Raw genomic sequence first — 14,362 nt, 5'->3', positions numbered from 1 at the left:
GGAGGGTTTGGGATGGAGTGAACCCCAAAATTCACCTCCTGCCATGGTTGGGGACACCTCCCGCTGTCCCAGGATGCTCCAACCTGGCCTTGGACGCTTTCAGGGATGAGATTTTCTCCCTGTTTCCTGCAGGAAAATCCTAAAATGCCACAGGAGAGGTCTCGAACCTCCTGGCTGTGTCACTGCCAGGCTGTCCCTGCTTCCAGGGGACAATTTACAGACCGGGATAAATCCAGGAGGTCACTCCGACCCCTGAGAGCTGCTCCCGCCGGGACCGTCCCGCTCCAGGGATGCTGCTGGAGAGAGCCAAACCTCACCTGGGCTTGGAAAAATTCCATTGATTTCCTCCGGATTGAACCATTCCCAAAGCCCCAACCAATCCCGGGGGCTTTTTCCAGGTGTTTTGGCAGCTCTCAGCTCCATCCCCTGGGGACCCCCAAGCAGCTCCCACCTCACCTGGGGACCTCTGCTCTTCCTCCAGCGGATTTCCATCAAATCCGGAGCTGCTGCCGGTGCCAAAATCAGCGTTTAAATGGCATTTCCCGACCTCTCCGTTTATATCCCCGCGCTCTTTACCCGCTCGGAAACTGCAGGAGGGAGCGATTTGAAAGGCATCCGAGAGCAATTCTTAAATTAACGATTTGCAAATGGCTTAATTGAGGTCCTGCTCTGGCTCTTTCGCAGCGGAGAGGTTCTGAATCACGGCTGGTTGTTGGGGTTTTATTGTGAATTTCAGGCCCTGGGCTCCCATTAAAGCTTTAAAACCTCGCCTAGGGCTGGGACTTGTGCCTTAAACTGGACTGGGAGTCGTGGTTTAACTGGGCTGGGAGTCGTGGCTTAAACTGGGCTGGGAGTCGTGGTTTAAACTGGGCTGGGAGTTGGAGTTGTGGCTTAAACTGGGATGGGAGTCGCGGTTTAAACTGGGCTGAGAGTTGTGGTTTAAACTGGGCTGGGAGTTGGAGTCGCCGTTTAAACTGGGCTGGGAGTCGTGGCTTAAACTGGGCTGGGAGTCGTGGTTTAACTGGGCTGGGACTTGTGGCTTAAACTGGGCTGGGAGTCGTGGTTTAAACTGGGCTGGGAGTTGTGGTTTAAACTGGGCTGGGAGTTGGAGTTGTGGCTTAAACTGGGCTGGGAGTCGTGGCTTAAACTGGGCTGGGAGTTGGAGTCGTGGCTTAAACTGGGCTGGGAGTCGTGGTTTAAACTGGGCACGGGCCGGATTGGGGTGAGGAAAAGGGAATTGGGGGAAAAACAGGAGAGGGGAGCAGGAAATGAGGGAGTTGGGGGGTGCTCACAGCCCTCCCGGGGAATTTTGGGGGTTTTGTGTAAGGATTTGGCACAGATAAAAATAAAATTTGGGGTGGTCGGAGGGAGGGGAGGCTCAGCCCTGGGGTTCGGGGTGAGGGATCCTCGCTGAGGGTGGGGATTTGGGGTTTTAGGGATGAAATGGGAGTTGGGACAGGGCTTGGAACAAGCTGGGATGGTGGGAGGGGGTGGGAATGGTGGGGTTGGAGGTCCCTTCCCACCCAAATCCATCTGGGATTCCAGAACTTCACGGATCCAGGGATTGTGGATGGAGAAATGGTCTCGGGAGGGGATTTTGGGTGGGAAGGGGGTGGGGTGGAATTCCCAGAGCAGCTGTGGCTGCCCCGGATCCCTGGAATTGTCCCTGGCCAGGCTGGACGGGGCTTGGAGCAGCCTGGGGTGGTGGGAGGTGTCCATGCCTGGTGGGATTTAAGGTTGTTCCATCCCAAACTATTCCCTGATCCCATCGAGATCCGATAAAGAAAGATCCCAGAAAGATCCCAGAAAGAAAGATCCCATAAAGATCCCATAAAGAAAGATCCCAGAAAGATCCCATGAAGATCCCAGAAAAAAAGATCCCATGAAGATCCCATAAAGAAAGATCCCAGAAAGATCCCATGAAGATCCCATAAAGAAAGATCCCAGAAAGATCCCATGAAGATCCCAGAAAAAAAAGATCCCACGAAGATCCGATAAAGAAAGATCCCAGAAAGATCCCAGAAAGAAAGATCTCATGAAGATCCCAGAAAGAAAGATCCCATGAAGATCCCATGAAGATCCCATAAAGAAAGATCCCATGAAGATCCCATGAAAATCCCATGAAGATCCCAGAAAAAAAGATCCCATGAAGATCCCATAAAGATCCCATGAAGATCCCAGAAAAAAAAGATCCCATCAAGATCTCAGAAAGAAAGATCCCATTAAGATCCCAGAAAGAAAGATCCCAGAAAGATCCCTGAAAGAAAGATCCCAGAAAGAAAGATCTCATGAAGATCCCATAGAGAAAGATCCCATCAAGATCCCTGAAAGAAAGATCCCAGAAAGAAAGATCTCATGAAGATCCCATAAAGATCCCATGAAGATCCCAGAAAGAAAGATCCAATAAAGAAAGATCCCATAAAGAAAGATCCCATCAAGATCCAATAAAGAAAGATCCCATCAAGATCCCATCAAGATCCCATCAAGATCCCATCAAGATCCCATGAAGATCCCATTCCCCACCAACAGTGCAGATCCCAGGTGTGGGGTGGGGCTGAGCCCGTTGGTCTCGCACCTTTCCCAAAATCCATCTCCCAGCAGGGCAGGAGGGGTGGAAGGGATTGGGATGGGATGGGATGGGATGGGATGGGATGGGATGGGATGGGATGGGATGGGATGGGATGGGATGGAAGGAACCAGGAGAGGACGGAAGAGATTGGGAAGGGCTGGAAGGAACAGGGAGGGAATGGAAGGAACTGGGAATGATTGGAACGCTCTGGGAAGGGATGGAAGGCCCCAGGAAGGGCTGGAAGGCTCCAGAAGGGGCTGGAAGGAACTGAGAATAGCTGGAAGGCTCTGGGGGGAGATGGAAGGAGCTGGGAATTGCTGGAAGGCTCCAGGAAGGGATGGAAGGCTCCAGAAGAGGATGGAAGGAGCTGGGAATGGCTGGAAGAGACTGGGAATGGCTGGAAGGCTCCGGGAGGGGATGGAAGGAACCAGGAATGGCTGGAAGGATCTGGGAATGGCTGGAGGGCTCCAGGAGGGGATGGAAGGAACTGGGAATGGCTGGAAGGGTCCAGGAGAGGATGGAAGGAACTGGGAATGGCTGGAAGGGTCCAGGATGGGATGGAAGGAGCTGGGAATGATTGGAAGGCTCTGGGAAGGGATGGAAGGCTCCAGGAGGGGCTGGAAGGCTCCGGGAGGGGATGGAAGGAATCAGGAATGGCTGGAAAGTTCTGGGAGGGGCTGGAGGGCTCCAGGAGGGGATGGAAGGAACTGGGAATTGCTGGAAAGCTCCAGCAAGGGCTGGAAGGAACTGGGAAGGGATGGAAATCTCCAGGAAGGGATGGAAAGCTCCAGGAGAAGACAGAAGGAACTGGGAATATCTGGAAGGCTCTGGGAGGAGATGGAAGGAGCTGGGAATGGCTGGAAGGTTCTGGGAAGGGCTGGAGGGCTCCAGGAGATGATGGAAGGAGCTGGGAATGGCTGGAAGGATCTGGGAAGGGCTGGAAGGCTCCAGGAGATGATGGAAGGAGCTGGGAATGGCTGGAAGGATCTGGGAAGGGCTGGAGGGCTCCAGGAGATGATGGAAGGAACTGGGAATTGCTGGAAAGCTCCAGCAAGGGCTGGAAGCCCTCGCAGGCAGCCGAGGCCGCTCCCGTCTGCTCCAACTCCTCTGCCGGCGCTCTAATTGCGGCACATCAGACGGTAATTATAGGTGCAGTAATTATAGGTACAGCTCTGACGAGGCTGCAGCCGTCAGGCGGCTCCGGCAGGAGCGGCCGCGGGGAGCCGGGGCCGCATCCTCCCCCCGCTCCCGGCTCTATTTTGGGGAGCTGTCCCCGGCCCCCGGCCACCTGCTCGTGGCTCCATCCCGCTCTCCGCGATGGAAAAGCGGCTCCAGGCCGCGGGCGGTGGGGATTTTCCACCGGGGAATTGTTTCCACCGGGGGATTTTTACCGAGGAATTTTTACCGGGGAATTGTTTCCACCGGGGGATTCTTAGGGGGGAATTTTTACTGAGGAATTTTTTACAGGGAATTGTTTCCACCGGGGGATTTTTACCGAGGAATTTTTACCAGGGAATTGTTTCCACTGTGGAATTTTTACCAGGGAATTAATTTCGCTGCACCCAGAGCTTCTCCTGGCCATGCGGCCCGGAATTCCCGGGGGGAAAGGGTCGGGAGCGTGGCTGGGTTTGGGGAAAGCCGGGGGCAAGGATGAGGAGAAGGAGGGTGAAGATGATGATGATGAGGAGGAGGAGAATGAGGAGGAAGAGGATGAGGATGAGGAGGAGGATGAGCGGGATGAGGAGGATGAGGAGGATGAGGTGGATAAGGAGGATGAGGAGAAGCAGGATGAGCAGGATGAAGATGATGAAGATGATGATGATGATGACAATGATGAGGCAGATGATGAGGAGGATGAGGAGGGTAAGGAGAAGGAGGATGAGGATGAGGAGGATGAGGAAGATGAAGAGGGTGAGGAAGATAAGAATGAGGAGGATGAGGACAAGGTGAATGAGGAGGATGAAGATGAGAATGACGAGGAGGATGAGAATGAGGAGGATGAGGAGAAGCAGGATGAGCAGGATGAAGATGATGATGAGGAGGATGAGGATGAGGAGAAGGAGGATGAAGAAGATGAGGAGGAGGAGCATGAGGATGAGCAAGATGAGCAGGATGAAGATGATGATGATGAAAATGATAAGATGATGAAAAGAAGGAGGAGGAGAATTATGAGGAGAATGAGGAAGATGAGGAGAAGGAGGATGAGGAAGATGAGGAGGATGAGAAGCAGGATGAGCAGGATGAAGATGATGATGAGAATGATGAGGAGAAGGAGGAGCACGGGAGGGGGCAGTAGGGACCAGGGGATGGGGACATTTCCCTGTCCCTGTGAGATGGGGACAATCCATTCCTCTGTCCCATGGGGTTGGGGACAATCCCTTCCCCTGTCCCAGGATGTTTGGGGACAAACTTTCCCTTATCCCACAGGATTGGGGACAACCCTTCTGTGTCCTACAGGGCTGGGGACAACTTTTCCTTGTTCCACAGGGATGGGGACAACCCTTCCCGTGTCCCAGGAGACACCGTGGCACCTGGGACACGCTGTCCCTTGCTCTGGGACATCTGTGGCCACCACCCCATTTCCCTGGGAAGCCACGAGCATTCCCACCATCCCCACACGGAATTCCCGGCTCGTCCCATCCCAGCTGCCTCCTGTCACCTTCAGCAGGACCTTGGTGACAAAACCCGAGGACTTTTGGTGACAAAAACCACCTCCACCCCCTCCCTGGCTGCCTCCAGGGTTTTTCCGGGCCGGAACGCCGGGATGAAAGCGGCACCGGTTTCCTCCAGGTGTTCACAACCCTCGGGAAGGGTCAGGAGACGCCCGGAGACAAAACTCATTAACGTCCCAATTAGCGGTGGCCTCGCCGGCGCTGTCACCTCCGCGGCGCTTTCATCCCCCCAGACAGAGGCAGAAAAGCAGACGGGAGTCAGGGAAAATGTTCCAAAGGGTCGGGAAAAGGTTTTTTTTCCCATCGTTGTCGCTCCTGATCCCACATAAACATCCTTCGGGATGTCACCCTGGTGCTCGTGACTCAGGAGATGCCACCGAGGGTTTGTGGGACCTGGTTCAGGGCTGGGGTGGGGAAGAGGGGTCAGAAGGGGATTTTCTGGTTGGAAAAGGTTCCCTAAATCCCAAAAATCCTATAAATCCTACAAATCCTACACCAGGTCTCTGCTGTGCTAACTGTGCTGGGTTTGACACCTCCAGGAGCTGCCTGAGCTGTTCAACCACTGGGTCCCGAAGGATCATCACCGCTGAGTCCCAAAAAAACATCGCCACGGAATCCCCAAAACTGAAGGATCATCACCACTGGATTCCGAAGAGTCACCACTGAATCCCAAAAAAGTCACCACTGAATCCCAAAAACGCATCACCACCAAATGTCAAAATGCTGTCACCATTGAATCCCCCCCAAAAAATCACCAATGAATCCCAAAACTCCATTGAATCCCAAAAACCCATCACCACTGAATCCCCAAAACCCATCACCACTGAATCCCAAAAACCCATCACCACTGAATCCCAAAAAGTTGTCACCATTGAATCCCAAAAAACCATCATCATTGAATCCCAAAAAGTCATCACCATTGAATTCCAAAGAAAACATCACCACAGAATCCCAGAAAAGTCACCACTGAATCCCAAAGAAACGCCATTGAATCCCAAAAAGTTGTCACCGTTGAATTCTAAAGAATCCAATCATCACCACAGAATCCCAGAAAAGTCACCATTGAATCCCAAAGAACCATCACTGCTGAATCCCCCCACAAATCACCATTGAATCCCAAAAATCCATCACCACTGAATCCCAGGGAACCATCAGCGCTGAATTCCAGGAAACTATCACCATTGAATTCCCAAAAACTCATTGTCACTGAATCCCAAAGAACCATCACCACAGAATCCCAAAAAATCACCACTGAGTCCCAGAAAAGTCATCAATTAATCCCAAAATTTTGTCACCGTTGAATCCCAAAATATTTTCACCATTGAATCCCAAAAAACCATCATCATTGAATCCCAAAAAGTCATCACCATTGAATTCCAAAGAATCCAATCATTACCACAGAATCCCAAAGAAGTCATCACTGAATCCCAAAGGAGCACCACCATTGAATCCCAAAAGTCCATCGCACTGAATCCCAAAAAGTTGCCACTGAATCCCAAAGAACCATCGGCGCTGAATTCCAGGAAAATATCACCACTGAATTCCCAAAGCCCATCATCACTGAGTCCCAAAACATTGCTGAATCCCAAAACCATTGCCACCAAATCCCAAAAAACCCCATCACTACTGAATCCCAAAGAACCATCACCACAGAATCCCAAAGAATCACCACTGAATCCCAGAAAAAAATCACCACTGAATCCCAACATATTGTCACCGTTGAATCCCAAAAAACCATCATCATTGAATCCCAAAAAGTCGTCACCGTTGAATTCCAAAGAAAACATCGCCACTGAATCCCGAAAAAGTCACAAGTGAATCCCAAAGGAGCATCGCCACTGAATCCCAAATACCCATCACCACTGAATCCCAAAGGAGCATCACCACTGAATCCCAAAAAAGTCACCACTGAATCCCAAAAAGTCGTCACCACTAATTCCAAAGAACCATCACTGCTGAATCCCCACCAAAAATCACCATTGAATCCCAAAACATCACTGAATCCCTAAAAACCATCACCACTGAATCCCAAAAATAATCAAAACTCAATCTTGGAAAAAGGCGGAGCACCAAAGATCCTTTTAGGGAAACCCAAAATCTCTTCAGGATCGCCAGGGATCCTTTTAGGAGGATTGGGCGGGACCCTCTAAAACATCCCAAAAATCATGTGGGAACCCTCTAAAACATCCCAAAAAACTGGTTGTGACCATTTAAAACGTCCCAAAAATTGGGCAGGACCCTCTAAAACATCCCAAAACCAGGACAAGAACCTCCTAAAAACATCCTAAAAAATGGATGGAACCATCTAAAACATCCCAAAAAAATGGGTGGGACCCTCTCGAACATCTCAAAAATCATGTGGGAACCTCCTAAAATCATCCCAAAAAATGGGTGTGGCCCTCTAAAACATCCCAAAAATCATGTGGGACCCTCTAAAACATCCCAAAATTGGGGCTCCAGGTGCTGCCCTCACCCACCACGGGCCCGGCTCCCGGGAGAGGGGCGGGGAAAGAGTGGAAATCATGGAATTGTGGAAAATCCAGGGAAAAGGGGAGGACGCTGTCGGCCCCCGGTACTGACCTGGAGACTTTAAACAAAGGGAACACAGTCCTGGCTTCTTCCCGCCCGCAATTCCATGGAGCCCTGGGTAGGGACAGGAAAGGAGGAGATTCATGAATGTTCCTGGGAAATTCCAGCTGGGAATTTTTGGGTTTTTTTGGGTTTGTTGGGGTTTTTTTGGACGGGAATTTGGATGAAGGGAAAAGAAAGAAATGAATCGGAGCAAGCGAAACACAGAGAAAAAACCCGAAATCAAAGAGCGGCGGGAAAGGGGTGGAAGGTGGAGAGGGATGGGGGAAAAGAGGGAAAATCCCGCTGGATCCCACGGATTCCGTGGGTGTAGGGCTGGGAATGGTGTCCCTACAAGTGGGAATTTGTTCCTGCTTGTGGGGAGAGGAATATCCCAAACCAGGGGGAGGAATATCCCGAAATAAAGAGAAAAATCCCAAAAGAGGGAGGGGAATATCCCAAAATAAGGAGGGGACTATCCCAAAATAGGGAGAGGAATATCCCAGAACAAGGATAGGAATATCCCAAATTAAGGAGAGGAATTTCCCGAAATAGGGAGGGGAATATCCCAGAACAAGGAGAGGAATATCCCAAATTAAGGAGAGGAATTTCCTGAAATAGGGAGTGGAATATCCCAAAATAAGGAGAGAAAAATCCCAAAATAGGGAGGGGAATATCCCAGAACGAGGAGAGGAATATCCCAAATTAAGGAGAGGAATTTCCCGAAATAGGGAGGAGAACATCCCAAAATAGGGAGAGGAAAATCCCAAAATTAGGAGGGGAATATCCCAGAAAAAGGTGACGAACATCCCAAAAGAAGGAGAGAAATATCCTAAAACAGGGGGGAGAAAATCCCAAAACAGCGATCCGAATATCCCAAAACAGGGATCCGAATATCCTAAAACCGGGAAGAGAATATCCCAAAAGAGGGAGAGGAATATCCTAAAACAAGGAGAGGATTATCCCAAAAGAAGGGGAGGAAAATCCCATAAGAGGGAAGGGAAATATCCCAAACCAGGCTGCAAACCAACCCCAAAAAAATCCCATTCCACACCTTTGGGGTCCTGGGATTTTTTGGGAAGAGTTGAGGATGTGGAAGGATAAAAATCCTGGATTTTTGTGGGGTTTTTTTCTGGGGAATTCACAGAAATGATCTTTTTACCCCAAAATCCCATTCCCACACCCAATTTTGGGGCAATTTTTTGGGGAAAAGGGGGATGCTTAAAGGATAAAAACCCCAGACAACCCCTTTTATCCTCATTTTCCCTGGATTTTTGGGGTGGTTTGGAGGGATTTTGGTGGGATCTGAAATCTGGGAAGGAATTTCACGGCCGCTGCGAGTGAATTGTCTCCGAGGTGTAAGAAAAACAGGGAAACATCAACAACAAAAAAAAGCCAATAAAACACATGGAATGCGCGTGGAAAAATCCTTCGGAAATTCGCTTTATTCCTTTGTTTTGATAATTGAGGAGGGGATGAATTATTTACGCCGCGTTTTGCAACCTGCCAGGAAAACCTGCGGGAATCTCCTTCCTCTCCCTGGTGACACCTGAGAGGTGAAAATTTGGGAATTTTAAGGGGAAAAAAAAGAGAAAGGAGGAGGCCAAATTTGGCTCCTTCGGTTTTTCAGGGAGAACGGAGCTCTCCAATCCTCTCCTCGGGATTTTGGAGGGAAGGGGAAGGTCGGGGGGGTTCCCAGCTGGAATAATGAATTCCCAGCTGGAATAATGAATTCCAAACTGGGACCGTGAATTCCAACCTGGGACCATGAATTCCCAACTGGAATCATGAATTTCATACCAAGATCATGAATTCCCAACTGGAATAATGAATTTCCAACTGGAATTGTGAATTCCCAACTGGAATTATGTATTCCCAACTGGAATCATCAATTCCATACTGGGATCAAGAATTCCCAACTGAATTAAGAATTCCCAACTGGAATCATGAATTCCCAACTGGGATCATGAATTCCCAACTGGAATTGTGAATTCCCTACTGGAATAATGAATTCCCAACTGGAACCATGAATTCCCAGGCTTTGAGCTCGGCCTCACCTGCACGTCCTCGGGGCTGGGACCAGCCCTGGGAATTCCCACTTTTCCCAAAATTTGGATGGAAGGGAGACAAAAACTGGGAAAATCTCCCAATTTTCACTCTCCGGAGTTATTTTGGTTGGGATGGGGCAGCCAAAAATTCCCTCAAATTCTGGGAATGCGACCCTGGGGACGCTGCCACACCCTGACAGGACCAGTTTGGAGCTGGGATTTGCTCCCACAATTCCCAGTTTGTAACTGGGATTCATCCCCCACAATTCCCAGCTTGGAACTGGGATTCATCCCCCACATTTCCCAGTTTGGAGCTGGGACTCATCCCCCACATTTCCCAGTTTGGAACTGGGATTCATCCCCCACATTTCCCAGTTTGGAACTGGGATTCTGCTCCTACAATTCCCAGTTTGAAGCTGGGATTCAGCTCCCACATTTCCCAGTTTGGAGCTGGGATTCAGCTCCCACATTTCCCAGTTTGGAACTGGGATTCTGCTCCTACAATTCCCAGTTTGGAGCTGGGATTCAGCTCCCACATTTCCCAGTTTGGAGCTGGGATTCAGCTCCCACATTTCCCAGTTTGGAGCTAGGATTCATCCCCCACAATTCCCAGTTTGAAGCTGGGATTCATCCCCCACAATTCCCAGTTTGGAACTGGGATTCATCCCCCACAATTCCCAGTTTGGAACTGGGATTCATCCCCCACAATTCCCAGTTTGGAACTGGGATTCTGCTCCCACAGTTCCCAGTTTGGAACTGGGATTCATCCCCCACAATTCCCAGTTTGGAACTGGGATTCATCCCCCACAATTCCCAGTTTGGAGCTGGGATTCTGCTCCTACAATTCCCAGTTTGGAACTGGGATTCAGCTCCCACATTTCCCAGTTTGGAGCTAGGATTCATCCCCCACAATTCCCAGTTTGAAGCTGGGATTCATCCCCCACAATTCCCAGTTTGGAACTGGGATTCATCCCCCACAATTCCCAGTTTGGAACTGGGATTCATCCCCCACAATTCCCAGTTTGGAACTGGGATTCTGCTCCCACAGTTCCCAGTTTGGAACTGGGATTCATCCCCCACAATTCCCAGTTTGGAACTGGGATTCATCCCCCACATTTCCCAGTTTGGAGCTGGGATTCAGCTCCCACATTTCCCAGTTTGGAACTGGGATTCATCCCCCACAATTCCCAGTTTGGAGCTGGGATTCATCCCCCACATTTCCCAGTTTGGAACTGGGATTCATCCCCCACAATTCCCAGTTTGGAACTGGGATTCATCCCCCACATTTCCCAGTTTGGAGCTGGGATTCATCCCCCACAATTCCCAGTTTGGAACTGGGATTCATCCCCCACAATTCCCAGTTTGGAACTGGGATTCATCCCCCACAATTCCCAGTTTGGAACTGGGATTCATCCCCCACATTTCCCAGCTTTTCGCTGTTCCCAGATCACCGAGCTCCTCCTGTGCCTCCGCAATCGGAACATTTCAGCGGCGAGAGAACAACACAAACAACCCCGAAGTGTTTTTGTCCCCCTCCTTTCCCTTTTCCTTTCCCTTCCCTTCCCTCCCACCCTCTCCATCATCTGCTGGAGATGCATCTCAAAAAATGAAAAGAGAGGAAAAAAAAAAAAAAAAAAATCTTTACAAAACGGCGAAAAAAAACCCAAACCCCGTCATCTGCGCGGATTCTGAAAGCGGAAAAGCAGCGAGGGGAAGGGCGGGGGGAGGGATGAAATGGAAATGAAAACAAAAATAAAAATAAAAATGAAATCAAAAGCGGCTGACGGCGAAGTTTCATTGTCCCCGAGCTGCCGTCGAGGAGGGCTCAGCCTGAAGAGCCCTCGAGTCCCGCAGCACCTGCAGCCGAGGGAGGGAGGGTGGGGAGGGGACGGGAGGGTGGGGAAGGGCCTCGGAGCGCTGAGGATCCTCGTGAGGACGGATTTGGGATGTCCCCAAAATCTGGCAGAGATGGGGGTGTCACAGCCACCATTATTGGGGGGTTTGGGATGAGAAGATACTCCATGGTTGGGATGAGAAGATCCTCCATGGTTGGGATGAGAGGATCCTCCATGGTTGGGATGAGAGGATCCTCCATGGTTGGGATGGGAGGATCCTCCATGGTTGGGATGGGAGGATCCTCCATGGTTGGGATGGGAGGATCCTCCATGGTTGGGATGGGAGGATCCTCCATGGTTGGGATGGGAGGATCCTCCATGGTTGGGATGGGAGGATCCTCCATGGTTGGGATGGGAGGATCCTCCATGGTTGGGATGAGAGGATCCTCCATGGTTGGGATGAGAAGATCCTCCATGGTTGGGATGAGAGGATCCTCCATGGTTGGGATGGGAGGATCCTCCATGGTTGGGATGGGAGGATCCTCCATGGTTGGGATGGGAGGATCCTCCAGGTCCTCGCAGCCCAAATCATTCCGGGACCCCACGAAATTCCCCAACCCTAAGAAATTCTACAATCCCATGAAATTCCACCACGCCATGAAATTCTGCGAGGCCATGAAATTCCCACTCCCTCAGCAGCTCCAAACCTTTCCCTGACCCTCATGGAGATCCAGAAGGTCCCTCTCGATCCCACTTTTCTCCAGGGTCAACATTGCCACTCCTTCAGCACCTCCAGCAGCTCCAGACCCTTCCTTGGCCTTCACAGAGATCCAGAAGGTCCCTGCCAATCCTGCTTTTCTCCAGGACCAACATTCCCAGATCCCTCAACCTCTCCTGGAGCTCCAAACCCTTCCTTGGCCCTCATGCAGATCCAGAAGGTCCCTCCTGATCCCACTTTTCTCCAGGATGAACATTCCCAATCCCCCAGCAGCTCCAAACACTTCCATGTCCTTCATTGTGACCCTGGTCCCTCCCGGTCCTGCTTTTCTCCAGGACCAACATTCCCACTCCCTCAGCACCTCCAGCAGGTCCAAACACTTCCTTGGCCCTCATGGAGATCCAGAAGGTCCCTCCCAATTTCGCTTTTCTCCAGGATCAACGTTCCCATTCCCTCAGCACCTCCAGGAGCTCCAAACCCTTCCTTGGCCTTCATGGTGATCCAGAAGGTCCCTCTTGATCCTGCTTTTCTCCAGGACCAACATTCCCAGATCCCTCAGCCGCTCCTGGAGCTCCAAACCCTTCCCTGTCCCTCACGGAGATCCAGAAGGTCCCTCCTGATCCCACTTTTCTCCAGGATGAACATTCCCACTCCCCCAGCAGCTCCAGACCCTTCCCTGTCCCTCACGGAGATCCAGAAGGTCCATCCCGATCCCACTTTTCTCCAGGATCAACATTCCCAACACCTCAGTATCCAAACCTTTCCCTGTCCCTCACGGAGATCCAGAAGGTCCATCCCGATCCCGCTTTTCTCCAGGACCAACATTCCCATTCCCTCAGCAGCTCCAAACCCTTCCCTGTCCCTCATGGAGATCCAGAAGGTCCCTCCTGGTCCCTCTTTTCTCCAGGATGAACATTCCCACTGCTCCAGCAGCTCCAAACCCTTCCTTGTCCATCATGGAGATCCAGAAGGTCCATCCCGATCCCACTTTTCTCCAGGACCAACGTTCCCAGATCCCTCAACCGCTCCTGGAGCTCCAAACCCTTCCTTGGCCTTCACGGAGATCCAGAAGGTCCCTCCTGGTCCCTCTTTTCTCCAGGATGAACATTCCCACTGCTCCAGCAGCTCCAGACCCTTCCTTGTCCCTCACGGAGATCCAGAAGGTCCCTCCCGATCCCGCTTTTCTCCAGGATGAACATTCCCACTGCTCCAGCAGCTCCAGACCCTTCCCTGTCCATCATGCAGATCCAGAAGGTCCCTCCCGATCCCGCTTTTCTCCAGGACCGACATTCCCAGTCCCTCACGCCATGGCGGGGACAGGGACGTGCCACGTGTCCCCGCTGTCGCCGGCGTCCCCCGGGCGCGGAGGACACCGAGGATCGATGGTGACCATCAATGGCTCCGATGGAACCTGGTCCTGGTGGCCCAAGGGCGGGAATGGGGGATCTGGGGGATCTGGGGGATCTGGGCGGATTTTTGGAGACATTCGGGGGAATTTGGGGAGAAATTGGGGGGATTTGGGGAAATTTTGGGGGAATTCGGGGGAATTTTGGGGAAATTTTGGGGAATTTGGAGGAATTTTAGAGGAATTTTGGGGACTTCTGGGGGAATTTTGGAGGAATTTGGGGGAATTTAGGGGAAATTTTGGGGAATTTGGAGGAATTTTAGAGGAATTTTGGGGAATTCTGGGGGAATTTTGGAAGAATTTGGGGGAATTTTTGTGGGGAATTTTTGGGGGGAATTTTGGGAGAAAATGGGGGAATTTGGAGGAATTTGGGGGAAATTGGGAGAAATTGGGGGAGGTAGGGAGAAACTGGGGGAAGTTGGAGGAATTTGAGGGAATTTTGGGGGAATTTTGGGAGGAATTTGGGGTAATTTTTGGGGAATTTTGGAGGAATTTGGCGGGAATTTTTGGGGAAATTCTGGGAGAATCTGGGAGAATTTTGGGGGAA

At 51.0% G+C, this 14,362-nt stretch overlaps 1 protein-coding gene across 1 annotated transcript in view; it reads right to left on the bottom strand.

The window, feature by feature from the left end:
- SRCIN1 (SRC kinase signaling inhibitor 1) overlaps positions 1-7,930 on the bottom strand; it is a 91,253-nt gene extending 83,323 nt beyond the window's left edge. The window contains exon 1 of the mRNA XM_077788324.1: positions 7,822-7,930. Coding sequence (XP_077644450.1) covers positions 7,822-7,915 — 94 coding nt within the window. The 5' untranslated portion in view covers positions 7,916-7,930. The remainder of the gene's footprint in view (positions 1-7,821) is intronic.
- Between the last annotated feature and the right edge of the window lie 6,432 nt (positions 7,931-14,362).

Source organism: Lonchura striata, chromosome 25 (assembly GCF_046129695.1).
Source record: "Lonchura striata isolate bLonStr1 chromosome 25, bLonStr1.mat, whole genome shotgun sequence".
Lineage (NCBI taxonomy): Eukaryota > Metazoa > Chordata > Aves > Passeriformes > Estrildidae > Lonchura > Lonchura striata.
This window is presented reverse-complemented; position numbering and strand designations above follow the sequence as displayed.